Genomic DNA, 15889 nt, shown 5'->3' with positions numbered 1-15889 from the left:
ATTAGCTATTATTAACAAGACAGGTAATAGCAAATGTTGTAGAGGCTGTGGAGAAAAAGGAACCCTCATACACTGTTGGTGGGAATGTAAAGTAGTACAACCATTATGGAAGAAAGTATGGAGGTTCCTCAAAAAACTGAAAACAGAACTACCTTATGACCCAGCAATCCCTCTACTGGGTATATACCCCCAAAACTCAGAGACATTGATACGTAAAGATATATGTAGCCCCATGTTCATTGCAGCATTGTTCACAGTGGCCAAGACATGGAAACAACCAAAAAGCCCTTCAATAGATGATTGGTTAAAGAATATGTGGCACATATACACTATGGCAGGGGTCTCCTAACTTTTTACACAGGGGGCCAGTTCACTGTCCCTCAGACCATTGGAGAGCTGCCAAATACAGTGGTCCTCTCACTGACCACCAATGAAAGAGGTGCCCCTTCCAGAAGTGCAGTGGGGCTGGATAAATAGCCTCAGGGGGCTGCATTGCGGTCCGCGGGTCGTAGTTTGGGGACGCCTGCACTATGGAATACTACTCATCCATAAGAAATGATGATATCGGATCATTTACAACAAAATGGTGGGGTATTGATAACAGTATATGGAATGAAATAAGTAAATGAGAGAAAACCAAGAACTGCATTATTCTATAGGTAGGTGGGACATAAAAACGAGACTAAGAGACATTGACAAGAGTGTGGTGGTTATGGGGAGAGGGGGAAGAAAGAAAAGGGGAGGGGGAGGGGCACAAAGAAAACTAGATAGAAGTTGACGGAGGATAATCTGACTTTGGGTAATGGGTATGCAACATAATTGATTGACAAGATAACCTGGACATGTTTTCTTTGAACATTTGTACCCTAATATATTGATGTCACCCTAGTAAAATTAATAACAACAAAAAAAAAGAAATGGGGTTCAATTTCAGGTGTGGAACTAAACAAAACATCCTCTGTACACTGTACTGTGTACCCATTGCCCCGTTTGCCTCCGTCCACCTATGGCCCAACTACCCTTTCCCTCTGTTTATCACCATAGTTTGGTTTTTCAAAAATTATGATACAATTTTGCTTTTAAAATATTCTGTTCTAGATCTGATATTGTAAGAAAAAATTAAAGTATTAAGTTACATAAATATTTGTCTTTATCCTTACTTTTTATACTTTAGAATTGCAATAAGCAAAGGATTTGTTCTTTTTTTAAAAATCATTTTTTCAAATGGAATAACTGAAAAAGGGATTAGTGTGATAATATTTTTTATCTTGACAGAGTACAGATTTTTAAAAATCATTTAAATCTATACTTATTTACTCTTTCTTTAATTACTGTAAATATTTACTAGCATCTAAATTTTAAATATAAGTCAATGTTAACTCCTTATGTTTTAATGATCAGAAAGCAAAGAAAAAGCCAGATAATTGAACAAGTAAGTGTGAAATGATAAATATGCTAAGAATGACTTCCAAACCTTGGCATAATAACAACATATGATAAGCACTGCAGTATTTCCTTTAAGCTACTAATATTTTTTAAAATACTAAAATTTTGAAACCGTGATTTTAATTAATTAATTAAATCATGAAGTTTTTATTAGATAGTACAAAGTTCAACAGAAGTCTGTTACTTGGTGCTTTACTACTCTGAAAGAAGGTCATATATCAGTTTACTTTTAAATATGGCCTAAAAGATACTTGCTTGAGAAAGTTGAAAAGCTCTAGTTGGTGGACTTTCTTTCCTTTTTTTTTTTTATTTTTATTTTTTTTTTTATTTTTCCGAAGTTAGAAGCAGGGAGGCAGTCAGACAGCATGTGCCCGACTGGATTCCACCTGGCATGCCCACCAGGGGGCGATGCTCTGCCGATCTGGGGCATTGCTCTGTTGTGGCCAGCACCTGAGGCGGAGGCCATGGAGCCGTCCTCAGCACCTGGGCCAATTTTGCTTCAGTGGAACCTTGGCTGTGGGATGGGAAAGCAGAGATAGAGAGAAAGGAGAGGGGAAGGGTGGAGATGCACCTGAGGCGGAGGCCATGGAGCCGTCCTCAGCACCCGGGCCAATTTTGCTTCAGTGGAACCTTGGCTGTGGGATGGGAAAGCAGAGATAGAGAGAAAGGAGAGGGGAAGGGTGGAGATGCACCTGAGGCGGAGGCCATGGAGCCGTCCTCAGCACCCGGGCCAATTTTGCTTCAGTGGAACCTTGGCTGTGGGATGGGAAAGCAGAGATAGAGAGAAAGGAGAGGGGAAGGGTGGAGATGCACCTGAGGCGGAGGTCATGGAGCCGTCCTCAGCACCTGGGCCAATTTTGCTTCAGTGGAACCTTGGCTGTGGGATGGGAAAGCAGAGATAGAGAGAAAGGAGAGGGGAAGGGTGGAAAAGCAGATGGGCGCTTCTCCTGTGTGCCCTGACCGGAAATCGAAACTGGGACATCACACATCGGGCTGATGCTCTACTGCTAAACGAACTGGCCAGGGCCAATGTTCTTTCTTTTTTTTAAATTGAAATTATTGTGGTGACGCCGGTTAACATTATTATACAGGTTTCAGGTGCCTAATTCTACAACACATCTCTGTACACCATATTGTGTGGTCACTCCTCCAAGTCAAGTCTTAGACCATCACTATCCTTCATTTATTCTCTTCTACCTTCCTGCCCCCCACAATCATCACACCATTGTCCATGTCAATGAGTCTTTTTCTTTTTTATGTCCTTTTTTTATTCAATCCCTCTACTCCTCTCACCCAGCCCCTGACTCCCTGCAATAGCTGTCAGCCTGATTTCTATGTATGAGTCTGTCACTGTACTGCTTGTCACGTCATTTTGTTCATTAGATTCCACAAATGAGTGAAATCATATAGTACTTGTTTTTCTGACTGGTTTATTTCACTAAGCATAATGCTTTACATGTCCATCCATGTTGTTGCAAAAGGCAAGACTTCCTTCTTTTTTTGTGACCATTGTGTAAATGTACCACAGCTTTTTTAGCCATTCATCAACTGATGGGCACATGGGCTGTTTCCAGATCCCGGCTATTGTAAATAATGCTGCAATGACCATAAGGCTGCATATAGTCTTTGAAGTTAGTGTTTTGGGATTCTTAGGATATAATACCAGATGTGGGATCACTGAGTCAAACAATAGTTCTATTTTTAATTTTTTGTGATAAGTCCATACTGCTTTCCACAGTGGCTGTACCAATCTGCATTCCCACCAATAATGTATGAAGGTTCCCCTTTCTCCACACCTTGTTTGTTGATTTATTGATGATAGCCATTCTGATAGGTGTGAGGTGATATTTCATTGTGGCTTTAATTTACATTTTTCTGATGATTAGTGACATTGAGCAAATTTTCATGTCTACTAGCCATCCATATGTCCTCTTTAGAGAAGTGTCTATTCAGGTCCCTTGCCCATTTTTAAGTTGGAATTTTTTGTTTTCTCAGTGTTGTGTTTTAAAAGTTCTTTATAAATTTTGGATATTAATCTCTTATCAGATGTATCAGCAAATATGTTCTCCCATTCAGTGGGTTGTCTTTTCACTTTGTTGATGGTTTCCTTTGATGTACAAAAACTTTTTAGTCTGTTGCAGTCCCATTTGTTTATTCTTTTGTTTCCCTTGCCCGAGGAGATATATCAGAAAAAAAATTTTGCTATGAGAAATGTCTGAGATATTATTGCCTATGTTTTTTTCTAGCATTTTTATAGTTTTGAGTCTAATATTTAAGTCTTTAATCCATTTTGAACTTACTCTTGTGTACGGTGTAAGAAGATGGTCTAGATTCATTTTTTGTACATATTAGTCTAATTTTCCCAACACCATTTATTGTCTAAACCCCATTATATATTCTTGCCTCCTTTGTCAAGTATTAGTTGACCATATTGGCATGGGTTAATTTCTGGGCTCTCTATTCTGTTCCATTGATCTATATGTCTGTTTTTATGCCAGTACCATGCTGTTTTGATTGCTACGGCCTTGTAGTATAGTTTGATATCAGGTAGTACGATTCATACAACTTTAAAACCATGATTTTAAAATGTATATAAGAAAGTTTCTGCTTTTTTTTATATCAGTTTTTAATTTTTTCAATTACAGTTGACATACAATATTATGTTAGTTTCAGGTGCATACCCCAGTGATTAGACAGTATATAACTGACTAAGGGATCATCCCAATAAATCTTGTGCCCATCTGACATCACACAGAGTTATTAGAATATTATTGTCTATATTCCCTATGCTGTACTTTACATCCCCATGACTATTCAGTAACAATCAATTTGTACTTCTTAATCCTTTCACCTTTTTCACCCTGCCCCCAATCTACCAACCACCCTCCCATCTGGCAAATGTGAAAATGTTCTCTGTATCTATGATTATGTTTCTGTTCTGCTTGTTTATTTGTCTTTTAGATTCAATTGTGGATAGATATGTATTTATTGCCATTTTATTGTCTATATTTTTTATCTTTTTTCCTTATTCTTCTTAAAGAAGACCATTTAACTTTTCATATAATACTGGTTTGGTGGTGATAAACTCCTTTAGTTTTCTCTTTTCTGGGAAGCTTTTAACCTGTTCTTTTGATTTTAAATGATAGCTTTGCTGGGTAGAATAACCTTGGTTGTAGGTACTTGTTTTTCATCACTTTGAATATTTCTTGCCACTCCCTTCTGGCCTGCAAAGATTCTATTGAGAAATCAAATGACAGTCTTATCGGAGCTCCCTTATAGGTAACGAACTGCTTTTCTTTTGCTGCTTTTAAGATTATATTTTTGTCTTTAAACTTTTGCATTTTAATTATGATGTGTCTTGGTGTGGGTCTCTTTGTACTTACTGGACTGTATCTTGTTTCCTTCACCAAGTTAGGGAAATTTTCTCTATTTTTAAAAATAGGTCTTCAATTTCTTGTTTTCTTTCTTCTCCTTCTGGCACTCCAATAATGTGAATGTTGGTACACATATAAAGTTGTCCCAGAGGCTCCTTACACTATCCTCATATATTTTTCGATTCCTTTTTTTTGTTTTGCTGTTCTGATTGGGTGTTTCTTGCTTCCTTATATTCCAAATTGCTGATTTAATTCTTGGCTTCATCTACTTTACTGTTGATTCCCTGTAAATTATTCTTCATTTCAGTTAGTGTACCCTTAATTTCTGACTGGTATTTTTTTTGTGCTGTTAAAGTTCTCGCTAAATTCATTGAACATCCTTATAACCACTGTTTTGGACTCTACATCTAGTATGTTGCTTATCTCCATTTTGTTTAGTTCTTTTTCTGGAGTTTTGTTTTGTTCTTTTATTGGGACGTGTTTCTTTGTCTCCTCATTTTGACAGTTGCCCTGTATTTGTTTCTATGTTTTAGGTAGAGTTGATATGTCTCCCAGCTTGGTAGAGTGGCCTAAAGCAGTAGGTGTTCTCTAGGTTCCAGTGGCACAGCCTCCCCAATCACCTAAGCTGGGCATTCAAGGTGTGCCCTCCCTGTGTTGGTTGTGTATTCCCTGTTCTCGTAATTGAGCCTTGATTGCTGTTGGCATGTCAATGGGAGGGATTTATCCTAAGCCAATCAACTGCAAGGACTGGCTGTGACCACTGACCACCAACTACCAACTTCTGGTCATCATGGAAGATCAGCTGTGCAGGGGCCCACCACACAGAGCAAGATTTACTTCATCAGGGCTCTGGTACCCACTGAGTCCACTCATTGAGTGTGTCACTTGTGGAGGTGGTTGGGTGGTGGTTTGATGTGGGTCTGAAGCTGTCCACTGGGGCTGTTGGCTCTGGGGCCTCCTGGGAGGTGCAGGCCAAGGTCAGCCACCACCTGTGTTCTGCCTGGGGCTAGCTGGCATAATCTAAAAAGAGATCTGCAGGTGGCTGCTACTTGTGCTGGGCATGGAGGTGCTCAGGCAAGGCCAACCTGCAAATCAAGGTCAGTTGCCACTAGTGCAGGCCTGGGGCCACTTACCAAGAGATATAAGGCAGGTTAAGGCCAGATGCTGCTTGTTTGAGAGATTTTAGGAAAATATGAAACATGAGCCAAGATAGGCCACTTGTATGGAAAAGCCACTGGAAACAGCTTGGGTGGGCCTGAAAGTTGGGTGGGTCAGGGCCTTAGAGAATCACCAAGTTGGGGTAATCAGTGTGAGTCAGGTTGATGGGAGTTTCAGATATGGTGCCTGCCTGCAGGCTTTGTGTGTGTGTGTGTGTGTGTGTGTGTGTGTGTGTGTGTGTGTGTGTGTGTGTGTGGGTGTGGGTGGGTGGGGGGGGGGCTCATCAAAGTAACAATGGTATCTGCCAGCACTTTTGTCTGAAGAAAGCTACGCCAGTTCTTGTCCTGATGCCAGATAATTCAGTTACTTCCCATATGTCTCTGGTGACCTTCAAGCTGCTGCCCCAGTACTGTAGCTCAGAGGGAGTGAGTCCAGGTAAGTCCATATGCAGGCCTTTTAAATGAACTGCCTGGGACTCTCCATCTCACTCAGCCTTAATCTCTGCTAGGTTTATAGCCAAATGTTATGGGGATTGTTGGGCAGATAAAATGTATTATGCTCACTTTGTTAAAGAGGCCGTTGCCCAGGTGGTATTAATGTGTGTTGGGGTGGGCTAAAGGCAGGCAGAATCCTTGTAGCCTGGGGCTTGGTTTTGGGATTAAGCCTTTCCTACCCTTTTTGGTGTAAGGTGGTACAATCCTATCATGCCTCAGAGAAGTGACTTTGTATTAGAGACTTCCCTATTATGTATAATGGATTAAGGGTTTGGATTTCTACACTATAAAATGGGGATGGAACGAGAGTTTGCTCTCTTGGTTCCTGGGATGATTAGAGGAGAGAATAGAGCCAGCAGCGGAAGGAGGCTGTGTGGAGGAGGCCAGGAAAAGCAGCCAAGATGGCGGAGTGCTGAGTGAGATGCCAGTTTGTGTAGAGTTTGTATCTGGGATAAGGATGGAGATGGGGAACAGAGGAGAATAAGTCTGGTGAGCTAGAAACCTTTGATTCTAGGAAACTCGGATAAATCAGTGGCTTTGTGAGCACTGAATGTGACTGGGTTTTGGAGCCCAGTGTGTATTTTTACTTGCCCGCCGGGTGCAAGGTAGGATTAAAGGCTATGGCCCATCAGTTTTTGGCTCCGCTGTTTCTTTACCGACTGTCCGAATCCAATGCGAACCTGCAAGGGCTGGGCTGCTCTGATGGTGGCCCTGGCCGTGGCTGCTGGCTTTACATTTGGCGTAGTCTGTGGCAGGATTCGATACAGATCGGCAAGGAGCCTTTGAGCAGTGGAGTAGAGGACTGGCTAGTGTTAGGGTTCCCCATGGCTGTCCTTTTGGGGATTGTAGGCTGGCTGACTTTTACAGCCATGCGTGAGGAAACTGAAAGCTCTGTGGAAGAGGCTGTCCGGGACCTGCAAACCGAGCAGTGGAAGGAGATGGAGCAAACGCAGGAGAAACCGATGTTGACCCTGGAGCTGGAGGAAGCACTGGAGGAGGCCAACCAGGTCTTCGAGATTTGCCTGGAAATGGAGCAAACGCTGGAGGAGGATTCAGAGGTTCGTGAGTTGCAGCTTGCCCTGGATGTTGCAGAGAGCCAGCAGCGGCAGGAGGCCGGGGCTGAGGCTGAAGCTGAGGCCGGGTCCGGAGCTGCAAGGTCTGCGGAGCAGAAGGTGGCGGCAGCCCAGGGTTCGAGCCCGGCAGCAGGAGCTGATGTTTCCAGTACCTCTTTGGAGGATGAGGAGAATTGGGCTGGAGTTGCAATCCGCAGTTTCCATAAGATGAGAGCCCAGCTGGAAGGAGCACCTACTATGGCCCCGGTAGGTCTGCGATTTTGGGACATAGGCCTGGACATGCTTTTCGGAGCAGAGATGGAAATGCTGACTGCCATTGCCACGTGCTCCTCTTTGGGACAGTGTAAGACCTGCGAGGACGGCAGGGATGAGGGGGGTGGCTGACGCCCCATGTGCGTGGACTGATTTCCTGGACTACGACCGGAGTGGGCATTGGCTCCTTTGTTGGATGGACTTACGGATTATGGACAATGTGAAATACCCTGATGGGGGTGGGGGGTGGCTTTGCTGGAAGCGCTCCCCTGCCCCGGGAAGCTTTTCCCATGGCTAGGAAGAAGGCCGAGGACATTTTGCGCTTTGGGCAAAGTGCTCAGAGACTGGTGAAGTGTACCTTTGTAATTGTTGAAACTGTATGATTTTTGCTATTGTGATTTGTGTAATGTTCTAAATTCCTTGCACAGGAATGCTGGTGATGTAAATTGTGGGTAGTAAAGTGAGCATAGGGGTGGATTGTTGGGCAGATAAAATGTATTATGCTCACTTTGTTAAAGAGGCCGTTGCCCAGGTGGTATTAATGTGTGTTGGGGTGGGCTAAAGGCAGGCAGAATCCTTGTAGCCTGGGGCTTGGTTTTGGGATTAAGCCTTTCCTACCCTTTTTGGTGTAAGGTGGTACAATCCTATCATGCCTCAGAGAAGTGACTTTGTATTAGAGACTTCCCTATTATGTATATTGGATTAAGGGTTTGGATTTCTACACTATAAAATGGGGATGGAACGAGTTTGCTCTCTTGGTTCCTGGGATGATTAGAGGAGAGAATAGAGCCAGCAGCGGAAGGAGGCTGTGTGGAGGAGGCCAGGAAAAGCAGCCAAGATGGCGGAGTGCTGAGTGAGATGCCAGTTTGTGTAGAGTTTGTATCTGGGATAAGGATGGAGATGGGGAACAGAGGAGAATAAGTCTGGTGAGCTAGAAACCTTTGATTCTAGGAAACTCGGATAAATCAGTGGCTTTGTGAGCACTGAATGTGACTGGGTTTTGGAGCCCAGTGTGTATTTTTACTTGCCCGCCGGGTGCAAGCTAGATTAAAGACTATGGCCCACCAGTTTTTGGCTCCATGGTTTCTTTACCGACTGTCCGAATCCAATGGGAACCTGCATGTGAATGGCCACGATGGCGGCTCCTGGCTTTACAGGGATGTCTCTTCCTGGCACTGGAACCCTGGGTTAAGGGGGCCTGGTGTGGGGCTGGGACCCCTTGCTCTTCAGGGTGAACCTCTGTAGCTGAGAGATCCTCCCCCAGCCTGTTTCACATCTCTTACCATCCTACGAGTTTTGATGTGGCTTCTTTAACTCTTTAGTTGTAGGACTGCTATTCAGCCAGGTTTCAGGTGATTTTAAATGATGGTTCTTCTGTAGTTTAGTTGTAATTTTGATGTAGTTGTGGGAGGAAGTAGGTACATGTTTACCTATGCCACCATATTGACCGGAAGTCTAGTTTCTGCATTAAAAAGTTTATTTAACATAGTATATATAGCTCAGAATAATACTTCCCATGTGGGACATTATCCAAACATACTTAGTTGGGAATGACCAATGAGTTCAAGTTAAGTTTTTAGGAAAAGAGATCCGCATTATAAGCTAATCCACTTTTAAGAGCATAGGCTTTAGAGCCAAGAAGATCTGGGGTTTGAACCTCAAGGAGGCTACTTACTAGGTGGGTGACCTCAAGTAAATCTCTTTACCTTCCTAGGGCATAGTTTCCTCTGTGAACTGTAAAAAGGGTCATACCACTTCCTATTCCAACCACCAGTAAGTCTTGTTGTATTCAGCCATCTCTGATATAGAATCCTAATCTGTCCATTTTCCATCAGCCCTATCCTTCCCCAAGCATCTATCACCTCTCATAACGGCCTCCTAATTAGTCTCCTTTTAACTCTTATTCCTCTACAGTCTATTCTCTACACATCAGCCCTGACAATCTCTAAAACACTGATATGATAATATTTTCCTGTTTGAAATCACTCAGAGACATCCTAGTGTAATGAGGAGAAAATCCAGATTCCTTACCATGGCCTGGTACCTTACCACTTACTCGCCCCTCCTTTTTTTTTTTTTTTTTTTAGTACGTCCCAGTATCAGTGGCCTTCCTTCTGTACTTTGACCCTGCAAATCTTTTCTGCCCCTGGGCCTTTCCATTTGCTCTTCTACAGGCAGGCTTGTATGTTCAGAGGGCTGGTTCTTTCATATAACAAGTCTTAACTCACGTGCTAACTACTCAGAAGGGCTTTCTCCTGACTATCTAAAGTCATTCTCACTTTACTACCATCCCTGCCCCATTATCCTCTTTTCTTCACAGTTATTATCATTATAGGAAATTATTTTGTTAGTTTACTTGCTCACCATTTGTCTCTAGCTCACCTACCTATCCTCAACCCATCCCCCCCTAGAATGGAAGTTGCATGAGGACCTTTTTTTTTTATTTTGTGACAAAGGCAGAGAAAGAGAGAGGGACAGACAGGGACAGCCAGACAGGAAGGGAGAGAGATGAGAAGCATCAATTCTTTGTTGCAGCACCTTAGTTGTTCACTGATTGCTTTCTCATATGTGCCTTGACTGGGAGCTACAGCAGACCGAGTGACTCCTTGCTCAAGCCAGCGACCTTGGGCTCAAGCTGGTGATCTCGAAGGTTTTTTTTTTGTTTTTTTGTTTTTTTTTTTTGCATTTTTCCAAAGCTGGAAACGGGGAGGCAGTCAGACAGACTCCCACATGCGCCCGACCGGGATCCACCCGGCATGCCCACCAGGGGGCGATGCTCTGCCCCTCTGGGGTGTCGCTCTGCCGCAATCAGAGCCATTCTAGTGCCTGAGGCAGAGGCCACAGAGCCATCCTCAGTGCCCAGGCCATCTTTGCTCCAATGGAGCCTCCGCTGCGGGAGGGGAAGAGAGAGAAAGAGAGGAAGGAGAGGGGGAGGGGTGGAGAAGCAGATGGGTGCTTCTCCTGTGTGCCCTGGCTGGAAATCAAACCTGGGACTCCTGCACGCCAGGCCGACGCTCTACCACTGAGCCAATGGCCAGGGCTTGATCTCGGAGTTTTGAACCTGGGTCCTCTGTGTCCCAGTCCCATGCTCTATCCACTGCACCACTGCCTGGTCAGTGAAGGGCAGGGACCATTTTTAGCCTATTCATCACTATCCTTAGTGCCTACAATGGCTCCTGGCATATAGTAGGCAATTATATATTTGATGAATGAATAAAAATATCTTTTAAACATCCAGTTAGGTGTTCAGAAATTATAAGAATTATTTATTAGTTTTGAAAATGTTTTCTAACAGCAAGGCACATATTAACTTCTTTCTGACTTCAGATAAGGAAAATAATCAAGGATTCACAGGTAGTTAAGTGTTGAAACATAGGGGTATCCAAGCATTAATGATTTTAAAAAAGAACAACCTTAAAAAAAGGCTCTTACTTGGGTATATGTTAATTTCTCTATTTAGTTTACATCAAATCTGAAAGATCTGGTCTCAAATGGTCATAAGTCATTCTATGACTTGAGCTGAATTTACTTAGCAATTTATAGAAAGACATGGCTGTCCAAATTGTACAGGTTTCTGTCTATGGAAAATTCACTGCACAGAAGAGTTGAGGTGAGGCTAAGCTATCTGCAAATGAGCAAGTTCCTTAATGTATTCAGAGTTTTACTGAGAACATATTATGTCCCCTACACATTATAAGAACACTATGGAGTAACTAAAAATGTTTATTAGCTAATTTATTAGGCATCAAACATATGTCAGGCACTGTATGCACCAAACATATGTCAGGCACTGTACTAAGCATGGTAGAGATATCATTTACTTAATTCTTTGTCCAACTGTATGAGGTTGGTTCACAGAGTCAGAGTTCATAGAGCTAGGGGAAGCAAGGCTGGATTTCAATCCCAGGTTCAACTGAATCTAAAGTTTTAACTACTTTTATACCATACAAGATATAATGGTTAAAGGAGAATTAATTATAATCCAGGGAAACATGGCTTACATATGTGAAACAATCAGGGAACAAGATAATATTAAGTCAGGGTAATTAACTCATGATATTTGTGATATCTCAAACTTGAGGAGACAATTAAGGAATAGCATTTCTTCATTTTCCTGGTCTGTGAAACAGCTAACAATGATTAAATGTGATAATAAATTCAATGAGAACAACTGGGCTGAAGTGAGATGTATCCATTCACTGGGGAGGGGACCTACTCTGGCAGGCCAACATGTATGAGACTGTTACACTGTAAGCCACTGGAGAGTGCTGCTGCCATATGGAATCAAGTCAAATATTCTCAAGGATTATACTTGAGTTCAGCCTTTCATGCTTGGGTCGGAGAGTTAGGGTGAATACTGTTGTTTCTTCTTCCTTCAATGACTGGGTAAATGTTTTAAAACATTGTATCACATAGTACAATGTATGTCAAAACTTGCAGTAACTGATATGATACACTTATACTATTTCTGTCATTTTAAAAATATCACCTCATAGTAGTAATAAGAACACAGCTTTTAAGTCAGATTTTCTCCCAAAGGGCTGTGTTACCTGGATTTTCCACTTTCCACATATACTGATATGTCTAATGTTTTCAACATATTATATTTAACATAAATTTCCACCTGTAATCATGTTTTTGAATTGCAGTTAAGCAGACAACTTATGAACCTTCTACAGAAAGTTATCTACTTTGAGTTCTGTTTAACCATTTAGCTTTATAATAATTAGCTAAATACAGGTGCGATTCAACTGATATAGCAGAAATGAAGAAAAGTATGAGTTCTGCATTGTAAAGAGATACAATTCTTCCAATGTATCACTTACATTCAGAGAATTCTTTATTAGTGAAAACTGTCTCTAATTTGAGATCTCTGTGCTTTTAGGTAACATAAACAGTTTTAGTGACTTAAGGACTGTCCTGTCAGGAAGCAGATTCCCTGTCTGATGACTGTATAGTCTTTGAAAAGGCACCTCAAAAATAGTACCTTTACAACTGTGACACAAAGTAAACAAAAGAATCTTAATATATTTGGCATTACTTTGTACTGTAATTTTAAGTCTGATAGTATATGGATAAAAGTGCATTTGATGAAGATAGCTCTTTTATGAGGATTATTAAACACTCCTTTTTTTAAAAGGTGAAGAGGAACAAGAGGCACAAACTTCAAGTTATAAAATAAATAAGCCATAGGGATGTAGTGTACAGCACAGGGAATGTCAATGGTATCATAATAACTGCACGGTGACAGATGATTACTAGACTTATCACGGTGCTCATATTGTAAGATATATAAACGTTGAATCACTATGATGTATACCTGAAACTAATATAATATTGAATGTCAATTATAATTTAATATTTTTTTTTTAAAAAAAACTTCTTTGGAAATTAAGGTTTTAATTCTATGAAAGTTTGTTACTTACCATGAAATGAGGTTGTGTTAAAATACGCTTCAGTTCCTTTGCATCATTGTTCTCAGGGTAACATGAAATTTCTTCCAATACCTAAAAATAAAAAATAAGTAAGATCTATAATAGTGCAGACAGAATATAAGAGTTAAAAAAATATAGAAGTGTTTTAAATTTTAAAACTATGGATACATTTTTATGACAGGCAAAAACAATTATTTTGGAAAATAGCCATTGTTTTACTCGAAGGTTAATATATAAAAGAACTATATGGATGGCAACAAAATTTAAAAAAATTGCTATAACAGTCCTTGCCTACATTATCCAACTATAACCTAAAAGGTTATTGAAAAAGACAAAATGACAAGTCCACAATACATATATATTACAAGTGTAAGCAACTTAATGGTAAAATATCTCTGCAAACTTTTTTCCATATTTACCATCAAAATGAATCTACAATAAAAGTTAATAACAGCTTTCTTTTACATTAACGAAACTTTCATTTCCTTTTAGAATAATTGAAATGATATAGGCTCAAATAAAGACAATTTAAAAAAGAAAAATAGGTAATTTTCTTTGCAGCCTGTCAAAATCAATGTTCTCCACACTCATCTCCTCACATAGAACCACGCCACAACTAATGGTTCCTAGAGTTCATTGCCAAGGAATCCAGGAGAATGATAATAGTACAAAAACCTAAGTGTTTCCACTCAAATTTTCTTCACTAATTAGTTGTTCACATTTTCTTTGTACAGGTTCAAAATGATTATTTTCAAATAAAATTTTTCTTCAAAAGCTATCTCTTACCACCAAGATGGAGTTCACCTATTTAAAATTTGATTATGACTCATGAGCCCAGGGGGAAAGCCTCTGGTGTTTTGCAGAATAAACATATCACTATGATTCTTAACTACAGATGGTTGGACTCAGAGCGGTTATACAAACAGCATTGAATTCCAAAAGTCGAGCCAATCAAGAATTGCTTCGATAGGACTGGATGTCGGGGGTACAAAAGTCATCCACCCAGTAGGAACTTCTCACCTCACCTTGGAGAATCTTAATACTGGGGCAGGAGGGGATGTTGTGAGGTCACTTATATTTCAGCAGCACACCAAAGTGCTATCAACCACCTCAGGAAACAACAGACAAATAGAAACTACTCTTAACAAATACTGGTTATCCTGCTAATGAGTTTTGTTAAATGATGATAAACCAATTCTCCTTGCTATATTTTATGCTTTGAGTTTCTCTACCAGAAAATGGAAGGATGAAACTGTATACTCTCTCTGGTCCCTTGTTACTCTCACAATCTATGATTTAAATGCTGAGGTGTGGTCTCTGAAGCTAGAGAGAAACTCTCCTGGCTGGTGACCTGACCCGACTTGGACAGGCCTCGCAGCCCCACACCCTCGCCATATCCTAGGTCTTGTTTCTCAATGAATATTTGATATTTTCCAGTACAAGTCTTCTGTTTTTAATTTGGCAGGGAAGGAATTATGTCCTTCATATTCTTTCACTTAGTAATCTCACTTTATAAGAACACGTTTTTTCAAAGGGAAATGTTTATTTGCAATAAAGACTCTTATAACATCAAAAGTGAAAAAAAAAAAAACCCTAACAACAGAGGAATTGCTAGTTCATTATAATTTAGTAATAACAAATAAAAATTTGCCATCATTAGCATTTATATTCATGAAGATCAAGTAGAAACATGGAAAAAATGCTCATTATATAATTTTAGGTAAAAAAAGATATGTTTTGATTGTAACTATATAAAAATTTATATGCAAAGGAACAGTGACTGGAAAAAGATATGCAAATAAAAATTACTGTGTTAGGGTGATGAGACTGTGGATAAATTTTTATTTTCCAAACTTTTGCAATGTCATGTTCTATATTTAAAAAGTCTGTGAAAGATGTACATTAACTTGCAGTTTAAAAAAAATGACTTATCTCTGAATTTAGATGCTATAGATATTTAATTAACTTTCAAACATTACTACTTTAAAAAAGCAACTCAAATTTTCAGAGCATGTCTGTTTCCACCAACTGCAGAAAAAGAATTTTTTTTTAGAAAAAGAGAAGCAAAATTGACATGTTAATGTGTTCGTTTACATAGCAGACCCAAAACTAGAAATCTAGGCACTGCTGCTCTGAGATTTTCTTTTCTGTATGCAAATGCCCAGAGATAAACTTAGAAATACTAAATCTGAGTATAATGATCCAACTGTGACTCCAAGAAACTGCCCCTTTCTGTCTAGCAGAAATAGAAATATTTTCAATAAAGGTGGCAAACATGAACCTGGATACGATGACAAAATGTCACTTACCTCTTTGGCTCTCTGTACTGCATCACTCGGAGGATTCCTGATTTGTGGCGAAGACTTTGTGTTAATTTTGTCATACAGCTAAAATCAAAGGAAAAAAAATCCAATCAACATTCATCATTTTTTGCTAAAATGCAGAGCTTCATATTTATTATTTCACTATTTTCCTCTTAACAAGGCAGGCTGATGATTGCAGTGGGATCTTCTTGTTAATCTTTTGTTCATTCAAGGAAACTTGTCGGAAAATGAGTCGTATGCATATCTTTTCAAAAGGTCATCTTTAAAGAGATGGTCCTAAATTCTGTCAATGTGGCAATTGATTTGTCATTTTAAATTCATCTGTATTTCAGT

At 40.2% G+C, this 15889-nt stretch overlaps 1 protein-coding gene across 10 annotated transcripts in view; it reads right to left on the bottom strand.

The window, feature by feature from the left end:
- The window catches only part of CASK (calcium/calmodulin dependent serine protein kinase), a 516731-nt gene that overhangs the window by 93001 nt on the left and 407841 nt on the right, over nt 1–15889 (bottom strand). For all 10 annotated transcript variants that reach the window (XM_066357577.1, XM_066357582.1, XM_066357576.1 and 7 more), the window contains 2 exons: nt 15542–15619; nt 13224–13304 (listed from right to left, as the gene is read on the bottom strand). In XM_066357577.1, the coding sequence (XP_066213674.1) occupies nt 13224–13304; nt 15542–15619 (159 nt within the window). The remainder of the gene's footprint in view (nt 1–13223; nt 13305–15541; nt 15620–15889) is intronic.

The sequence above is a fragment of the Saccopteryx leptura genome, chromosome X (assembly GCF_036850995.1).
Source record: "Saccopteryx leptura isolate mSacLep1 chromosome X, mSacLep1_pri_phased_curated, whole genome shotgun sequence".
Taxonomy (NCBI): domain Eukaryota; kingdom Metazoa; phylum Chordata; class Mammalia; order Chiroptera; family Emballonuridae; genus Saccopteryx; species Saccopteryx leptura.
Note: the sequence above shows the minus strand (reverse complement) of the source record. Positions and strands in the feature narration are given on the sequence as shown.